This window comes from Syzygium oleosum, unplaced genomic scaffold (genome assembly GCF_021117445.2).
Source record: "Syzygium oleosum isolate NSW1041296 unplaced genomic scaffold, Sole_v2.1 Sole_v2.21, whole genome shotgun sequence".
Taxonomy (NCBI): Eukaryota; Viridiplantae; Streptophyta; class Magnoliopsida; order Myrtales; family Myrtaceae; genus Syzygium; species Syzygium oleosum.
The window spans coordinates 5,504,953-5,520,106 of NW_026607505.1; the positions used below are offsets into that span (position 1 = coordinate 5,504,953).

General features: G+C 40.0%; 1 protein-coding gene across 2 annotated transcripts; it reads right to left on the reverse strand.

The window, feature by feature from the left end:
- Positions 1-1,416: 1,416 nt before the first annotated feature.
- LOC115671045 (protein CTR9 homolog) lies at positions 1,417-12,985 on the reverse strand. Of its 2 annotated transcripts, none has more exons than XM_056320872.1 (24): positions 12,594-12,985; positions 12,318-12,384; positions 11,942-12,136; positions 11,629-11,729; positions 11,375-11,428; positions 11,070-11,190; positions 10,905-10,964; positions 10,580-10,794; positions 10,311-10,395; positions 9,872-9,972; positions 9,672-9,764; positions 8,553-8,621; positions 7,516-7,608; positions 7,047-7,313; positions 6,520-6,600; positions 6,266-6,424; positions 5,507-5,602; positions 4,273-4,374; positions 4,090-4,197; positions 3,751-3,975; positions 3,054-3,320; positions 2,865-2,936; positions 2,148-2,456; positions 1,417-1,917 (listed from the first exon to the last, which is right to left on the reverse strand). In XM_056320872.1, exons 1-24 carry the CDS (start codon positions 12,732-12,734, stop codon positions 1,732-1,734), a joined length of 3,267 nt encoding a protein of 1,088 aa, XP_056176847.1. In that variant the 5' UTR covers positions 12,735-12,985; the 3' UTR covers positions 1,417-1,731. The 2 variants fall into 2 exon arrangements, with proteins under 2 accessions (XP_056176847.1, XP_030448357.1); XM_030592497.2 differs by having other exon boundaries at positions 10,905-10,968; positions 11,074-11,190; positions 12,594-12,984.
- Between the last annotated feature and the right edge of the window lie 2,169 nt (positions 12,986-15,154).

Genomic DNA, 15,154 nt, shown 5'->3' on the forward strand with positions numbered 1-15,154 from the left:
ATTTTTTGCGCTTCTGAGCTTTCGAATTTGATTGGTATTTTGAGTTTCCTTTCATGGGTAGCTTGAATTTTTCTCATTAGTTGGGTAAAATTTTTACATGAGAAAGACAAACGAGTTTTTGTCTGTTGGGTCTTTTGTGCTTGAGAACAAAAGCCCCGGTTCCAAAAGAAAAAGCCCTCAATCTCCCTCATTAGATCCCGCTCTTTCATGCTAAGTGGAATCAAACACTCGATAAGAAGGGGCTTTTTCTGGTAATGATAGATTGCTGGCCACATTTCCAATTAGAAGGAAATGCAAAACGAACACAGGGAATCGATGACCCTTCTGTCTGTCACAAAATTCAGATTTGGAAGGAAGAAGACAAAACGAAAACGAGGTAAAACTCTTGGGTTACCAATTATATACGACTTTTCCAGTGAGATTTCGCGCCAAAAGTGAAGCCTCACCTGCTGAGTGCTGAGGCATTCTACTTCGCTTTTTTTAGTGGGGATGATCAGCCAGCCAGCCAGCCATCCTCTCTACTTGTGTTATCATAAAAATCTCGGCACTCAAGTCACAAAATGTCGAAACAAAGCTATGGAGATTCACGAGGATTTTACCCAAATGTCAATTTGCGAATGACAGCTTGGGCATTGCATATATGCACTTCACAGCCCGATAAAAACAGAGATGGCGACAATGGTGACGCAACCAGGGTCTCAGAATAGGAAATGTGACTCTACTTATTCACTGGTCCACGTGATGAAAGCGTCTGTTTTTCACCGGCGAAAAAAGGAACAGGAGAAGCTTTGGCATTAAAAAAGAGCACCCCCACTGTCTGACGAAACTCTGACTCTGACACTGTGGCTCTCTCTCTCTGTCCGTTTCTGAACCTTCTGGTGGGTAGTGGGTCTGGTCTGGTCGCATCACTTCAAAACACTTAAAAAAATTTTAAACAAAAGGCCAGAGAGAGAGAGAGAGAGAGTGTGGAGGGGAGGGGGGGCGGGGGGTGGGGGCGGGTGGGTGTCCAAGTTCAGATTCTGGGGTGATATTGTAGATGCATAGAAAGTGACTTATGCTCAGCCAAAAGAGAAAACAAAAGAAGGCAAGAACAGAGAGACTCTGGACGAGGACTGGACTGTGACATTATTCGGAGGGCAAATGGAGGGGACTCATCAACCCGACCACCCACCCCTCCCCCATTCATTCAGAGTCAGTCTGACCACCACCCCCACCACCCCAAAGCCAGAAAACCACCTGAGCCTCTTTGTCATCTGCCCACCTAACTAACCCACCCCCCTCCCCCCCCCCCCCCCCCTCCACTCCTCTTCTGACACCCTTCATGCCTTCTGCTATTATTTCTGCACCAACTTTCACTCAGTCAAAGTACTGTCGTTTTAAGCCCAAAAAGAGGAGAGAGAGAGAGAGAGAGAGAGAGAGAGAGAAGGAGATTCCATTTTTTTCTTTAACACCTCTATTTGTTTTGCCTCCCCAACAGCTACTTGCAGTTCAGTTTCATACATGAGTTACCAAGCTGTGACAAATGTTGTTGTGTTGATGGATGGGGATCATCAATTCATCTACGGAAAAAGTGTTGCTAGGTAAAAAATAGACTGGGGATCGCCAAAATAGATGGATGATGTTCTATAGACAGCACAGCGATTCCCGGTTGCAAAGGACTCCCTACTAAAAGACCGAAAGAGAGGATCTCTTCGATTATGTCCCATCCCAGCGATTGGGTTGAAATGTGTTCTAATCTTCATCCTCGACTGCTTCGTCTCGATTCGGCTTCTCTTTCTCTGCCCTAAATTCCCCATCGCTCTCTTGAAGCTCTGCAGAATTCTCTCTGACCAGGCCGCTTTCTGGCTGTTGCTCCTCCTCCTCGTCTGATTCTGACCATGCCTTCCTCCGTCTACTTGCATTCGGGGGAGGCACAGCCTTTACAGGAAATAGCAAAACATATCAGAACAAGAGAGAATTGAATAACTGCATCATAGTAGATCCCGTCCATGAGTATTTGATAAGCATGCTTCATGGTTTACCATCAGATTTTGGCACCTAAAACTGCTGTAACTTGTTAATAACGATGAACTTTGAAAGGAGACAATTGCCACTCATAAAGACAACGCTAGTAATCAAAAGAAAGAGTTACAAGCAGTTCTCATTACCTCATCTTCAGCATCAGAATCTTCAAGCCCGGCTGCTGCAAGTACATCCTGGGCATTTTCTTCGGCCTCGTCATCTTGATCATGCATTTGATCCACAGGCTCCCCGTAATTTAAGCTGGCATCTTCATATTCCTGATCATCAATTTCTGCTTCAGCTTCCTCCATCTCATATTGGGACTTTGAACTTCTCTCCTTCCTTCTTCTCTTACCACCTTTTCTCCTCCTCTTCTCGCTATGGCCACCCTCTTCATCATCAGCATCAGACCTTTCCCTCCGCTTAGAAGCAGGTGTGCTACTCTTCCATTGTTCCTAGAGATCATGTACATCCAAATGTGTGTAAATTCAAAATGTAGATCAAGTGCATACTTTTGGGAGTTCACATCATCCCATCAATGGTGCATAATTTTCGTACAGTAAACAGGTCCAATTTCCTACATAAGCTGCATCACAAGTAAAAATAGTTTTGACTTCTCAAAGCAAATGCCAGACCAAGTAGATTGTCACGACCTAAACTCCAGGTGACATGCTACTAATAGAAGAGACCATTTGCAGCCAACAAGAACCTCTGCCATGTGAAACAAATTCTTTGGAAATCAAAACTTCAAACAAATTCCTTTTTTTTCCTCATTTTCTCTTTTCATTACAAGATGTGTGGAGATCAATTTTCATATAAACTACGAGAAAAATTGCAACAGAGCACAATTTCCAGGCCCTCACCTTTACGCGCCGGAAGTGCTCCTCTTGTTGCTGAACCCGCTTCTGCTCATCCTCCAGTTTTCTCTTTTCCAACTGTTTTGAGTGAATAATGAGAAAAGGTGAGGAATGAGGTCATATCTTTACAACAAAAGCAAATAGAGAAGAGCTCAATTAATCTGTTGATGTCAGAGCAAATTCACAATAGCACACCTGCTTCTTCCTCTGTTCTTCAGCCTTCCGGCGGGCTTCCTCAGCCAGTGCAAGCTGACGCGCAAGTTCTTGTCTTTGCCGTGCCTGCTCTTCCTCACGCTGAGCTGCCTCACAGTGAACTTTTGCAGCCTCAAGTAAGTGCTTACAATATCCAACATGAGTATCAATTTTCTTCTCATCAAACCCATGATAATGAAGATTGGCACCAGCAGCCATTTGACTAAACACGCGTACAGCATTCTGAAGCTCAGCAACTGCTGAGCGCACCTATAACATCCGAAGTATAAAGACTCAATATTGCTACTTTGAAGGAGAAGAAATCCCATCAGTCAGAATAGTCATTCAGTCAGCACAGAGCCAAACACAAAATTATATAGGCTTTATTTTCTCAAGGCATTTGAAGATATCGTCCAATTACAGGAGCTCAATTGCCACAAGTGTGAAACTAGAGTCCAAAAGGATTGAAAACAATGATACAAGGCAAAATTCAGAACTCAACATGTGCAACAAAATTTATTACTTGTGAAGTTCTCTGTCATGCTTGTTTATCCATTATTTATTTTTTTCTCTACCAATATGCAAGTGCATAACTGATCACCGGTGTTGACTTAATCCTTAATCAAGCAGAAAAAGAACATAGAAACAAGCGAGAAAACAAAGAGGAATGATAAAACCAAGCATTGAATCTTCAAACAACCTCATCTGCCGTTCTCTTTGCTTTTTGCAGTGTCGATGCTGAGAATTTCTGCATTGCAACACCAGCATCAAACCTTAATACGTAATTTGCAGGTGACAAGTGGATGGCCCTTAACAAAGTTTTCTTGCAGTCTTGCCACTGTTCAGCTTCATAATGAGTGCGCGCCAAATAAAGAAGAATATGAGAGTCTGTGTTGTGATAAAACTTCCGCAAGCAATTTTGATACTGCATAACAATCAAGTGAAGTAAGCACATGGATGTCCTTGGACAAGTCTGAGAGAGAGAGAGAGAGAGAGAGAGAGAGAGAGAGAGAGAGAGAGAGAGAGAGCGCCAGCTTACCATTTTCACGGCCAATGCGAAGTTTCCTTGAGCAAAATAAACATGTGCTATATTGATCCACACGTCAGGCAACTGAATAAATATACTTCCACTTGCAGCTTCTTGAACCTGTTAGTCAGCAACGAGTATGGCATTAACAAAAGACGTTCTCATGACACAATCGCAGTATGAGTACAAGCTTACCTGCGAGAAGATGTCTTTTGAAACATCGAACTGCCCCTTCTCAGCCAAGACCACTCCAGCACCATTGGCAGCATATAAGTTGGAATTATGCTGAACTAGAACCTACAAAATATGCAATAATTTGCAAAATTAGGGTTTTTTTATGTCGAGTGTGTCAAATACCACTAAAATAAAAACAACAAAGATTATAAACAGACATATAAGAGAGGAACTGAAAAAGATGCGGATATTGATGTTCTCTCACCAGTATTAAATGATATTAAGAAGAGAAGAAAAATCAACTTTTGCAATGCCCCTTTTAAGTCTGGCAAAGAATCAGCCAAAATCTGTCGATGCCAGAATGACCATTAGAAACTATCTTACACATACGGTCAACTATCCAGTAGTACATGCCTTAATTGGATTTCTGCATCGATCACTCTGATCGTTCAGCTTGTCAGCTAGTAAGTAATGCCTTAATTAATTTGGTCGCTTCTAATTTTTTCATTTGAGCTAATAATTGTCCCGTCTATTGTCGAAGATTGCACTTGCAGAATAACACCATCTTTTGGAGTTGAAATAAACAAAACTCCATCAAGGTTTGAGTGAGTTCAATTTCTTACACAAATAAAAGGACTAGTCAGAAGACTGTCGGATAACTAATTCTCGTATTCGAGTGTATCAAACATTCCGGGTAATTTTACACTAATAACAAAAACTTCTTGAGAAAAAAACTTGAAACTATTAGGACAGTATGAAAAATTAGACAACATATTGAAATGTTTAAGTATAAATTTCTTTCGTTAATAGGTCATAATACGTAACACTGATATTGCATGTATTGAATTTTATCATGCATGTCATAAACTTAGGCTTTTAAATTTGCATTCATTCATGTGTGTGTGTGTGTGTGCGTATAGATGTATATTTTTTGTTCATATATGTACAATTGAGTTATACTAGATTAACCAGTAACTAGCAATGAGTATATATATTATCCAACCCTCCATCCACAGATTCTATATGTATACTTGTCCTGCTTAATGTCCTCTATTCTGCTTCCTGGCACTATAACTATAAGGCTACCAGCCATCAACATTTCTCCCAAACTCTAACTCACAAATACGCTCATGCTAAAAGCATGTAGACCGTAGTTAGAGCACAAGACAGTACATAACTACATTGAAATAGATTAAGAAATTAACAACGAGAATATATCAAGAAAGCAAATGCAACAACGATGGGAGGCACATACTTTGGTATAAAGCTCCTTTGCTTTCTCCAAATGAGTGGCTTCTAGCTTGGGTGCCCTCTTCTCATTGCGCATTGCAGCAAAATAGTTCCAGTTCCCCTTAACAATGCCACCACACACGTAAATCACTAAGTGGTGGGGAAATGGAATGGATATTTGTTCTAATATTTTCTAATATTTAAAGAAAGCCTCACCATTTAATTTTAGATCAATTTTCAGAAATAGCCCCACCATTTATCCCAGGAAGACTGCACTTTTTAGATTGGTTTCGTAATTGCCATTCGTTAAGCCGCCATTTCTTTTCTCCGTCAAACACTGATCTGTTATCCTACCTGTCACCTGGATAGCCACCTCAGCAGATGAAACGACCCCATTCTGGAATTTAAGCTCAAAACGGCGTCATTTCTTCTGAAAAGATGGCACTTCGAGTGACATGTAGAATGACATCTCAACCTTTAGTGACGAAATGAAACAGCAATATCATGACTAGGTTTATAGAATCAAATTCAAAAGGTGAGGCCTTCTTGCGATATAATTCAAAGACGAGGCTCCTTATGAAAACAGACTAATAGGGCAAGCTTTTCCTGAACATTAAAAAAAGATTTTGAATGTCAATGGTATAACATTCAGCATCCAACACTGCAAATGGATAAACTAATAAAGATTTTTCCGTGTAGATCGTTGTTCACCGATTCACGTGTATACTCCCTCAGGGGCGAAGATTCCAACAATGTGAAAATTTGATATTTCAAAAACACTCACCAGAGAGAGTGTGGAGTAAGAATCCTTCCCGTCAGCTGCTTCACTAGCAGCTCGAAATGTTTCTTTCGCCTTGACCCAGTCATCATTTTTAAGCTCTAGTTCTCCAAGCATGGACAATGCATTTGGACACTTCTCATTCACTTTCAAGGCATCATTCACCTGAACAACACAGGAGAAAGGGCAAATAAGTCAGAGAAAACAGGAGGACAGAAAAAGTACAACCAAGGATGATATGATACAGGGTGAATAACCACCAGTTCAATGCTTAATTGAATGTTATTCCGAGCTTTTGAGATGGCAGCAAGCCTCAGATATGCATCTATGTAGTCAGGATACTGCAAAAGAAAAGGACAAGTTAAGGAAAATCTCAAGTGGTATGACCCCGAATATTTCAAGAAAAGTGATAGCTCTATGTCTAGAAATTAGAAACATAAGCCAGAAGAACTAGATTATGCTATCGTTACATCAAAAGGTAGAATTATGAGACCAGAACATTCATAAATTGGGATTTCCAGAGTACATAATTCTGTGCGTACTGTAAGCTATTCACAAATGTGCTGTGACTTGGGTTCCTGTCTCCTCACTCTAAAGGACACAGAGATACTAGCCTATAGAACATATCCAAATCAGAATTTTTTTTAAAAACCACAATTTAATTTACACAAGGATAAGCATCAAAATTTTTCTTTTATAGTCAGAACATAAAATAAGCAAGGTCTTTTAATGCTAATTTTTTACTGTTATTTGATTGTTGATAAAACATCTAAATATGAGGACATACCTTGTATATTATCAATCTATATAATATACTTGCAATTTCCATTCTGTGCAGCTGCTCCAGCAATCTTGCCAGATTGAAAAGTGCGGTCACTTTATTCCACGGTAATTCCAGGTTTACATTATCAGCTTCAAGTTGTGCAAATATTTGCATATCTTTATAAAGATGAGTACATGCAGTAGCATCAGCAGCGCCGACATTCACTTTTCCCTCAATGAAAGAACGCCATATGCCATCACCAACAGCCTCCTTGAGACTTTGCTCAGCAAGCTGGAAAACAGAAAAACATCAAATGTACTTCAACAGCAGAATGACATCAAATTTATTATGATCATATCTGCTATAAAAAACCAGTACCAGGATCAAAAGGCACTACTTTAGCCCACAGGAAGTGTGGTTTGAAGTCCAAGTAAATCATAGATGTATACACCTATACTGGAAGTTGCACTAACTTAGAATATTGAATACTAACCTCAAGCTCTCCCCTTTCAAAGTAGATAACTCCAATATTATTGAGCAACTCTACCGGCACTTCTTGGCCACCCCTTTTCAGCAGACCACAAGCCTGTTAGGATGTAAGAATGATAACAAAATTAACAAGCCACAATGCAAGGTAAATTCCAATGAAACTCTACTGCAGTGGCAATAAAAATTGCCTTCACAAAGAGGGTAAAGGACTGCGCTAAGGTGTATCGGCATTTTGTTGGGCAAAATGTCAATTATGAAAAGGGGGTTTATTGATAAATATATCTATTCATCATGCCAATAACAATGTAGCAAAAAATATCTTTGGCTGATATGTAGCAGAAAGTTTAATTCAAAGAGGTTATGTGAGATTGAGTGAGGTGTGGGGTCTTCAGTGCTCGAGACAAGTTGAAGGCAAGTTTGGATCAACTGACTATGTTTCAAAAGAAGAGAGGAGAAACAAGTTGGATCCAGAATATTAGATCACCTGCTATCTGAAGAGATCAAACTTTTCTTCCCCCATTTGCTATGAGAAGACTGACATGCCTTCTTGATGGTCTCAATAATTTATTTGAAGGTATCAATCAACCACGTGCATGTATTATCCTACGTTACTGGGTAAAATTTCTTCTTATTTGTCTCAAGGATGAACAGGTAATACAGGACTATTACAATTCTCCATCGATCGATTAATCAGAGACATGAGATTCATGACCTCTTTGGCTCTGAATCCTTAAAGATTCGCAACACCATCCATGACAGAAACCGGTTTTGATCTTTAAAATTATTAAGTTAGCCAATTGTCTGTTCTCTTGATCTCGATGTATTGGATGAAGACAGTGAGATTACACCATCTAAGGACAATACATATGTATCCAGCTGTCCATAATATTATAACCTGATTACTACCACCATATCCAGCATTGGAAAACTTTCTAATTAATATGAACAAAAATAACTTAATATAAACAACCTTTTACTTTCCTCTCCACATTAACATCACCCAATTATATAAGTCCAAAAGATTATAAAAAAAGCACTTACTGTGTTGAAGGCATCTAAAGCAGCGCCAGTGTCCGATGATATCAACAATTCTCCCAGATCAAGAAATGCCTGAATCAAGTTTCCACAAACCCATACTTTATATTTGAACAGTAATTGTACCATGCACCATGGAGCTAACAAAAAAATTAAGTTAATTTAATATTCTAGCAAAAGGTCGTTCTTCAATTTTCATATTGAGGTGGCTAACCGTTCACTAGCTTAGGATGGCATATATCCTTCAATGATAAGTAAAGAAAAATTCACCATGAGACAACCAAGGGGTGTAGTAGCCCACTTTATAAAGATCTCAAAGCCGAAAGAGAGATCATTAGCAAGACATGGGAATCCACAATATCAATCAAAGCATTATCATACAAGGCGTTATCCCACTATAACAACAGTGTAAAAGTTTGAACAAATTTTCAACAGGTGCAGCAATACTACGATCAAAGCATTTAAATCCAAGAGCTAACAGAATATTCAGTCAAACAAGCTAATTTTCTTCCTGAAATATTCAGTCAATTAAAATGTCATTCTTCAATTGTCACATTGAGGTGGGCAGTGATTCACAAGCTTTGAAGGCCCATCTATATTCTTGCAGGTAAAGAGAAATTCACTATAAGGCACCCCATGCATTTACAGACGGAGCTCAAAGCCAAAAGAGAAGTCGTTCGCAAGACAATGAATCTATTGTATCCATCAAAGCATTTGCATCCAAGAGTAATCTCCACCATACCACCAGTGAAACATTAAACCAATTATCAATGTGTTGCTACATTGTCACGCAAAGTATTTACATTCAAGTGTTGCCATACTATATATCTCTGGACTTTTGCAGGGATGGCATGCTATGTTGCATTCCTGAGAATGCACAAAGTCTGTCTACCCTAGAAAGAATGCAATACCATCTTCGACTTGCATGCAATGATGCTTCACAAATTTTAATTCCAATTAACAAAACGCGTGCTTAGGACAAGAAGAGGGTCAAGAATGTAAACATATGGTAAACTTCATATCCTGCATGTTACATGAATACAAAGAACAAAGGTATGCATCAAGGCCACAGCCATCATGATTAAAGAGAATATTTCAGATAGAAAAAACAACAAAGTTGGTCACCTGGGCATCACGTGGATCAACCTTTGTAGCCTTCCTCATAAACTCCTGTCCCTTTTCTATCTGCCCGAGTTGCACATATATGTGCCCAAGAACCTATTCAAGTTGGGAGAGAGAGAGAGTGTAATTCTCAGAAAAGTGAGTCAATAAATAAGTCCAACAAGTAAATCACAAAACGACACGGGCATCTGTTACCAACTTACTCTTAATGTCTCGCAATTATCAGGATATACCTCCAAAACCTTTTCAAAATTTGACAAAGAACTTCTGAAATCTCCCAACTTGAGTTGTACTTGACCGAGACCTAACGCATAGTAATCAACGCACACCAGAAATTATCGGAAAGAAATGTAAATGACACCAAGAAATATATCTCATTAAAGTCTAATCAGAGAAGGTAAATACCGGCAGCGAGAAAGATTTTCCAATTTCATACAAAACAGACAATTGAATAATATTACTGAGTCAACACATCTTCAGGATGATATCACTTGTAAAATCCACTTTCCACGTCATGCAATTAATTATAAAATCCACTTTCGATTCCATCTTTCTAAATTTGATATTTCTCCATCCCAAGTATCATCTGTTTGTGTTTCCTCTTTCCAATGAGCAAATATTGAAGAAGGGGAAGGAACTGACCATAATAAGGAAAAATAAATGCATGTGGCTTGTTGATTTCCTTGACAGAAGCCATATAGTAGAGACCTGCTTTTTCGTAGTCCCCCTAAAGTTGACAAGAAGCAAGCCCCCATTAGGCAAAGGCATAGGAGCGACCGAGGAGAGAGAGTGAGAGAGACTTTCCATTTTACATGGTAACACTCATCACAATTGATTCATCTGCATTACTACATTATTGTTTTTGTTAAAGAAACATCTTTAAGATGTGAGAAGCAAGACAATGAGCAAACCTTGCTGTGGTAAGATCTTGCTAAGTTATAGTAAGAATGTGACTTTGTTGGCCCATGAGTGGTCACTGCAAGGGCAGTTTCTGTCAATTGCTCAACCAAAAAGTGTTGCCCAGTGAAGAAGAAGTGATTTGCTAGATAATTCAATGCCATTGCACAGTATGGGTATATCTCGAACGCCCTGTGCATCTTTTCCACTCCTGTCCTAATTCCGCCCGCTGAACATGTTTGTAAGAAAACAGAGCGATCTATCAGCAGTGATATATCTTAAATCCAACAAACGTCCCTATTATCCAATATAAGAAAGCAAACAATGAGAGTAAATAACCTTTGTTTGTACCCATATCCATAATTGCAAGTGCAACAAGGGCCTCGACATTTTCCGGGTCTAACTGTTAAATGAAATTGAAAACCCTATAAATGACGGAGTTAATACAAACTGTGAAGCAAGGCCAAATATCTCTTCATAATCAAGGCGATATGACCATATAACTTGCCTGTAGAACCCGTTGAAATGCTTGCCTAGCTTTTTCAGATTGACCCAACTTATAGCGACAGAGACCTATGCCAAGTCTTACAGCTCCAGGACAATCAGGGTGGACTAGCAAGGCCCTCTAAATGAAGACAATGAGTAAAGGGCAACATCAATAGTCTATTCAGATTGACGGCATTCCTGAACACTTCAACTGAAATTCCTCGACATGACACTACTTACTGAACTTAAGTATCATGATGCAGTAACGAATCTAAAATCATCATGATTGTCCCAAACTAGGAAAAAATGATGATATCACAAACCTTATACAACTCCAAGGAATCGGAATACCGTCCGCGATTGAACTCGACACATGCCTAAAGACATGAAAGTCCAAGTTTTAGAACAAAAAAAGACTAGTATGGGAAATTTAGGCAATAAAAGATCAAAGAGTAATTCAGTTTCTACAACGGTTAAATGCGTCCAAGTATCCTAGACACTGAATATCTAAAGCAGAAGACGAAATCAGTGGTATCCAGCCAGTACGATCACAACGCAGGATGTCAGCAAACATAACCTGACCAAGAAGAGCAGGAACGTTATCCCGATCTCCATCTAGCACAATCTTAAATGCAGCAAATGCCTGTTCTACTTCGCCTTTGGCAAGTAAAAGTTGACCTGTAAGCAGGAGAAATGTGATGATATTAGGATTCCATCAATGAAGACTAAAGATATGGCACACTGAGCCAGATGCAATATATCAAGCAACTACAGAATTTCAACAATTTCAACTCAACAACTGAACAAACATTTCAACACCTAACTCTTGTGAGGCCTACTATAGATTTTCCCCAGCATATATTACAAGACCAAAGTGGGGACTATCTTACCTTTTCCAACCCAAGTTGAAGGCTCATGCATATCGATTCTCGATGCCTTATTATAGTACTGGGTTGCCAAAATAAAATGTTCCTCCTTTTCTCTCTGTTTGGTCTCAATTTTCCCGAGGTAGCTGTAATAAGCCCCCAAAGCATTGAGAATCGCTATCCTCTCATACCTCACATCAGCATAGTACTCATCAATTTCTGTAAATAATATCGATAAAGACATTAGCAAGAAAGATTGTCGTAATTTAAATAGCAATTGCCATGACAAGGAGAAGTTCCTTTCCCTATGAAGGAAAGGGATGGATATTCAATGAGGGAGGAAAACACAGAGAAAAGGCTAGGCGCCACTAGTATGAAAAACAAGGAGTGCAAAACATACCGGGACTTGAGCCTTCTTCCAGAATTTGTCGAAACTGGTCGATCTTCCCTTGCTTAAAGTACTCTCTCTGCGTCAAAACAAAGTCAGCAACCAAGCTAACGTAACTGAAAGTGCAAACTGAACTAGACAAAACGCGGAACGCCGCGAAAATCCGAAAGAAGAAAACAGCAAATCCCAAAGAAAACGTGCCGCGGGAACCGAACTGCCCGAACCGGCAACAACAAACCAATGCAGGACGAAGCGGAACCCCAACTGGAAAGCCAAAGGCGAGCTTACCGCGATGACTAGCCAGAGATCGAGCGGCGCTTGCTCGGCCTTGAGGATGTCGAGGATGTCGGAAGCGTCCCGAGGGAGCTGGTCGAGGGCCACCCGGACCTCCTCCTCCGAGTTCTGCACCGGTATGTACACGCACGCCATTGGCCCTCTGCCCTCCGAGCTCTCCACGACACGATCGAGTCTCCGCAGCGCGCGAAACCGCGATTCACGCGAGCAAGGGAGCCGAGAAGGGAAGAGAAGCGGCGGGCGGGGGCGCGCGCGCGCGCAGGAACCCTAGCTCCACCGTATGCTCCGGCGAAGGCTCCTCCGTCTGGCCGATGATCTCTCCCTCTCTCTCTCTCTACAGCAGAGCAGAGATGATCCGCGGAGAAGAAGATAGTGAATGGCCGAGGACTCTGAACTGAGCTTTAGCTTTTCGACTGTTTTCTGGTGAGATTTCGGAGTTGGATGCGCTCGGTGGCGTGTCTGAGAACCGGAAGCCCGAATCGGCCCAGCGGGGCCCCGTCCCCGATCTCCAAAACGGTGCGAGCGGTCCGGTTGCCTGACTCGACCCGGACACCACGGGGTAAGGGTTTTTTGTTGCCACCCGACCCGAATGAAATCGTGACGGGAGACCCGGTCTGGTATGGGTCGGGCTTTCGGTCCTTTCGTTCTAGTATAGTTTGCCACTCTACATAGGTGGGGACCGATTCTTGGGCCCGGTTCGATCTAGTCCCACCCAAGAATCGAGGACCGGACCAGGAGGACTGGTTCCTAGTTTATGCGAATCCCATGCCGAAAACTCCCTATAGAAGTATGCGCAAAAAATATGTATGCTAAAAAAATGTGGGCCTAACAACTTTTTTACTATATATATAATTGGTCCGGTCCAATTTCTGCTCTAAAACCAGCAACTGAACCGCCCGGTCACTGGTTCCAAAAATAGGAACGGGACTCGACCGGCACCTCCTAAAACTGCTTAGAATCGGTCAATTCGGTCCGATCTAAGCGGTTCCCAGTTCGGTCGATCCGTCTTACTCATTCTTAAGACCTGAGATTAAGATGCTTGAATGCCCAACTGACCCAAAGTTTTAAAACTTTTTGATATAGATGATCTATTCTCTAGAAACTCTATCATAAGCTTAAAGGGATCGAAGTTAGTACATATCAAACAGGACAAGAATAATGCCCTAGGGACCGAACTAGAAAAACCAACCGAAAAAAGTATGGAATTGATCAACATAGTTGCTTTTCTAAAATTAAGTGTGCGAAAAATGTTAATCCTTTTCCAGCTTTGGGTTCTAGAGTTTTCGGTATGGGATTCGCATGGTTTTACTTGAAATTAGCGATGAAGTCGATCAATGTTAAATAGATAGTAAAAAATATATAAAACTCGTACACCGAACAGATAATATTCTCGAAATAGTAACCCGATAAATATTCACATTGCTTCTAATTTAATTTGAGTTATGAATGTGAATATCATAAATACATACACCTAAGTTTCAAAATGAAAAAAAAAAAGCCTTTCTCTTATCAGAATCTTAGAATTGTCAATCATTTTTAAGCAAGGTTCTTAACCATCGAGACTTGCTTTAAAGGGATGATTTCATGTTTATAACGAAGTTAATGTTCTGTGGATTCGTCCAAATCAAAATAGGCACTTACTTTGATGTAGACAAAAATAATTCACTAAAATCCTCGCTTGACCCTACAAGAAGAATGTTATTATCGAGTAATCAACTCCTAAAGTGAATTCAAGTTGATAAATTGAGGACAAAAAATATGATCAAAATCTAATAATGTATAAGGAAAAGAAAAAAGAACGGTCAGGTTTAATATTACAAAAAAATCAAAACTATATTCGCTACGACGCAAATATCCAAAAATGTTTTTTGTGTTGCTAAAAATCCTAAACTTGCCCATTACGACACAAAAACCCTAAATTTTTTTGTTTCATAAAAAACCCTACCGGTGTGACAAATCTACCGTCGATGGAATTGTAATAGAGGGTACAGTTTGGGTTAAAAGGTTAGGCATTTGTGTCATAGTAAGCAATTTTAAGGTTTTTTGTGACAAAAAAAAGTTAGAGGTATTTATGTTACAATGGGAATAGTTTGGGATTTTTAACTGTCACCCCAGCATGAGTTCAGGGTTTTTTTATGAAACAAAAAAGTTCAAGGTTTTTGTGTCGCAATTGGCAAGTTTAAGATTTTTAGCGACATGAAAAATATTTTTGGATATTTGTGTCATAATGAGTATAGTTTTGATTTTTTATGGTATTTGCCTATTATGTTAAAACTATATTTTTTCCTTGCCGATTTATAATGAAAATCAAATCATTTCCTTAGGTCCTTGGCGTTCGGTCAAGAGAAAACCTAAAAAAAAAAAAATGGAACTTTCACTCATACGAGATTTTCTCCAGCCAGTCCCCATATTATGGGGCATGTCGGTGCTTGCACAACTCGTACCCCAATTCCCCTTACATCTTTATTTTCTTTAAGGAAAGGACATACCTTTTAGAAGTTTTACATTTGTTAGGACAAGAATCGAGATGAAACCTCGTAAAAACATGCTTAGGT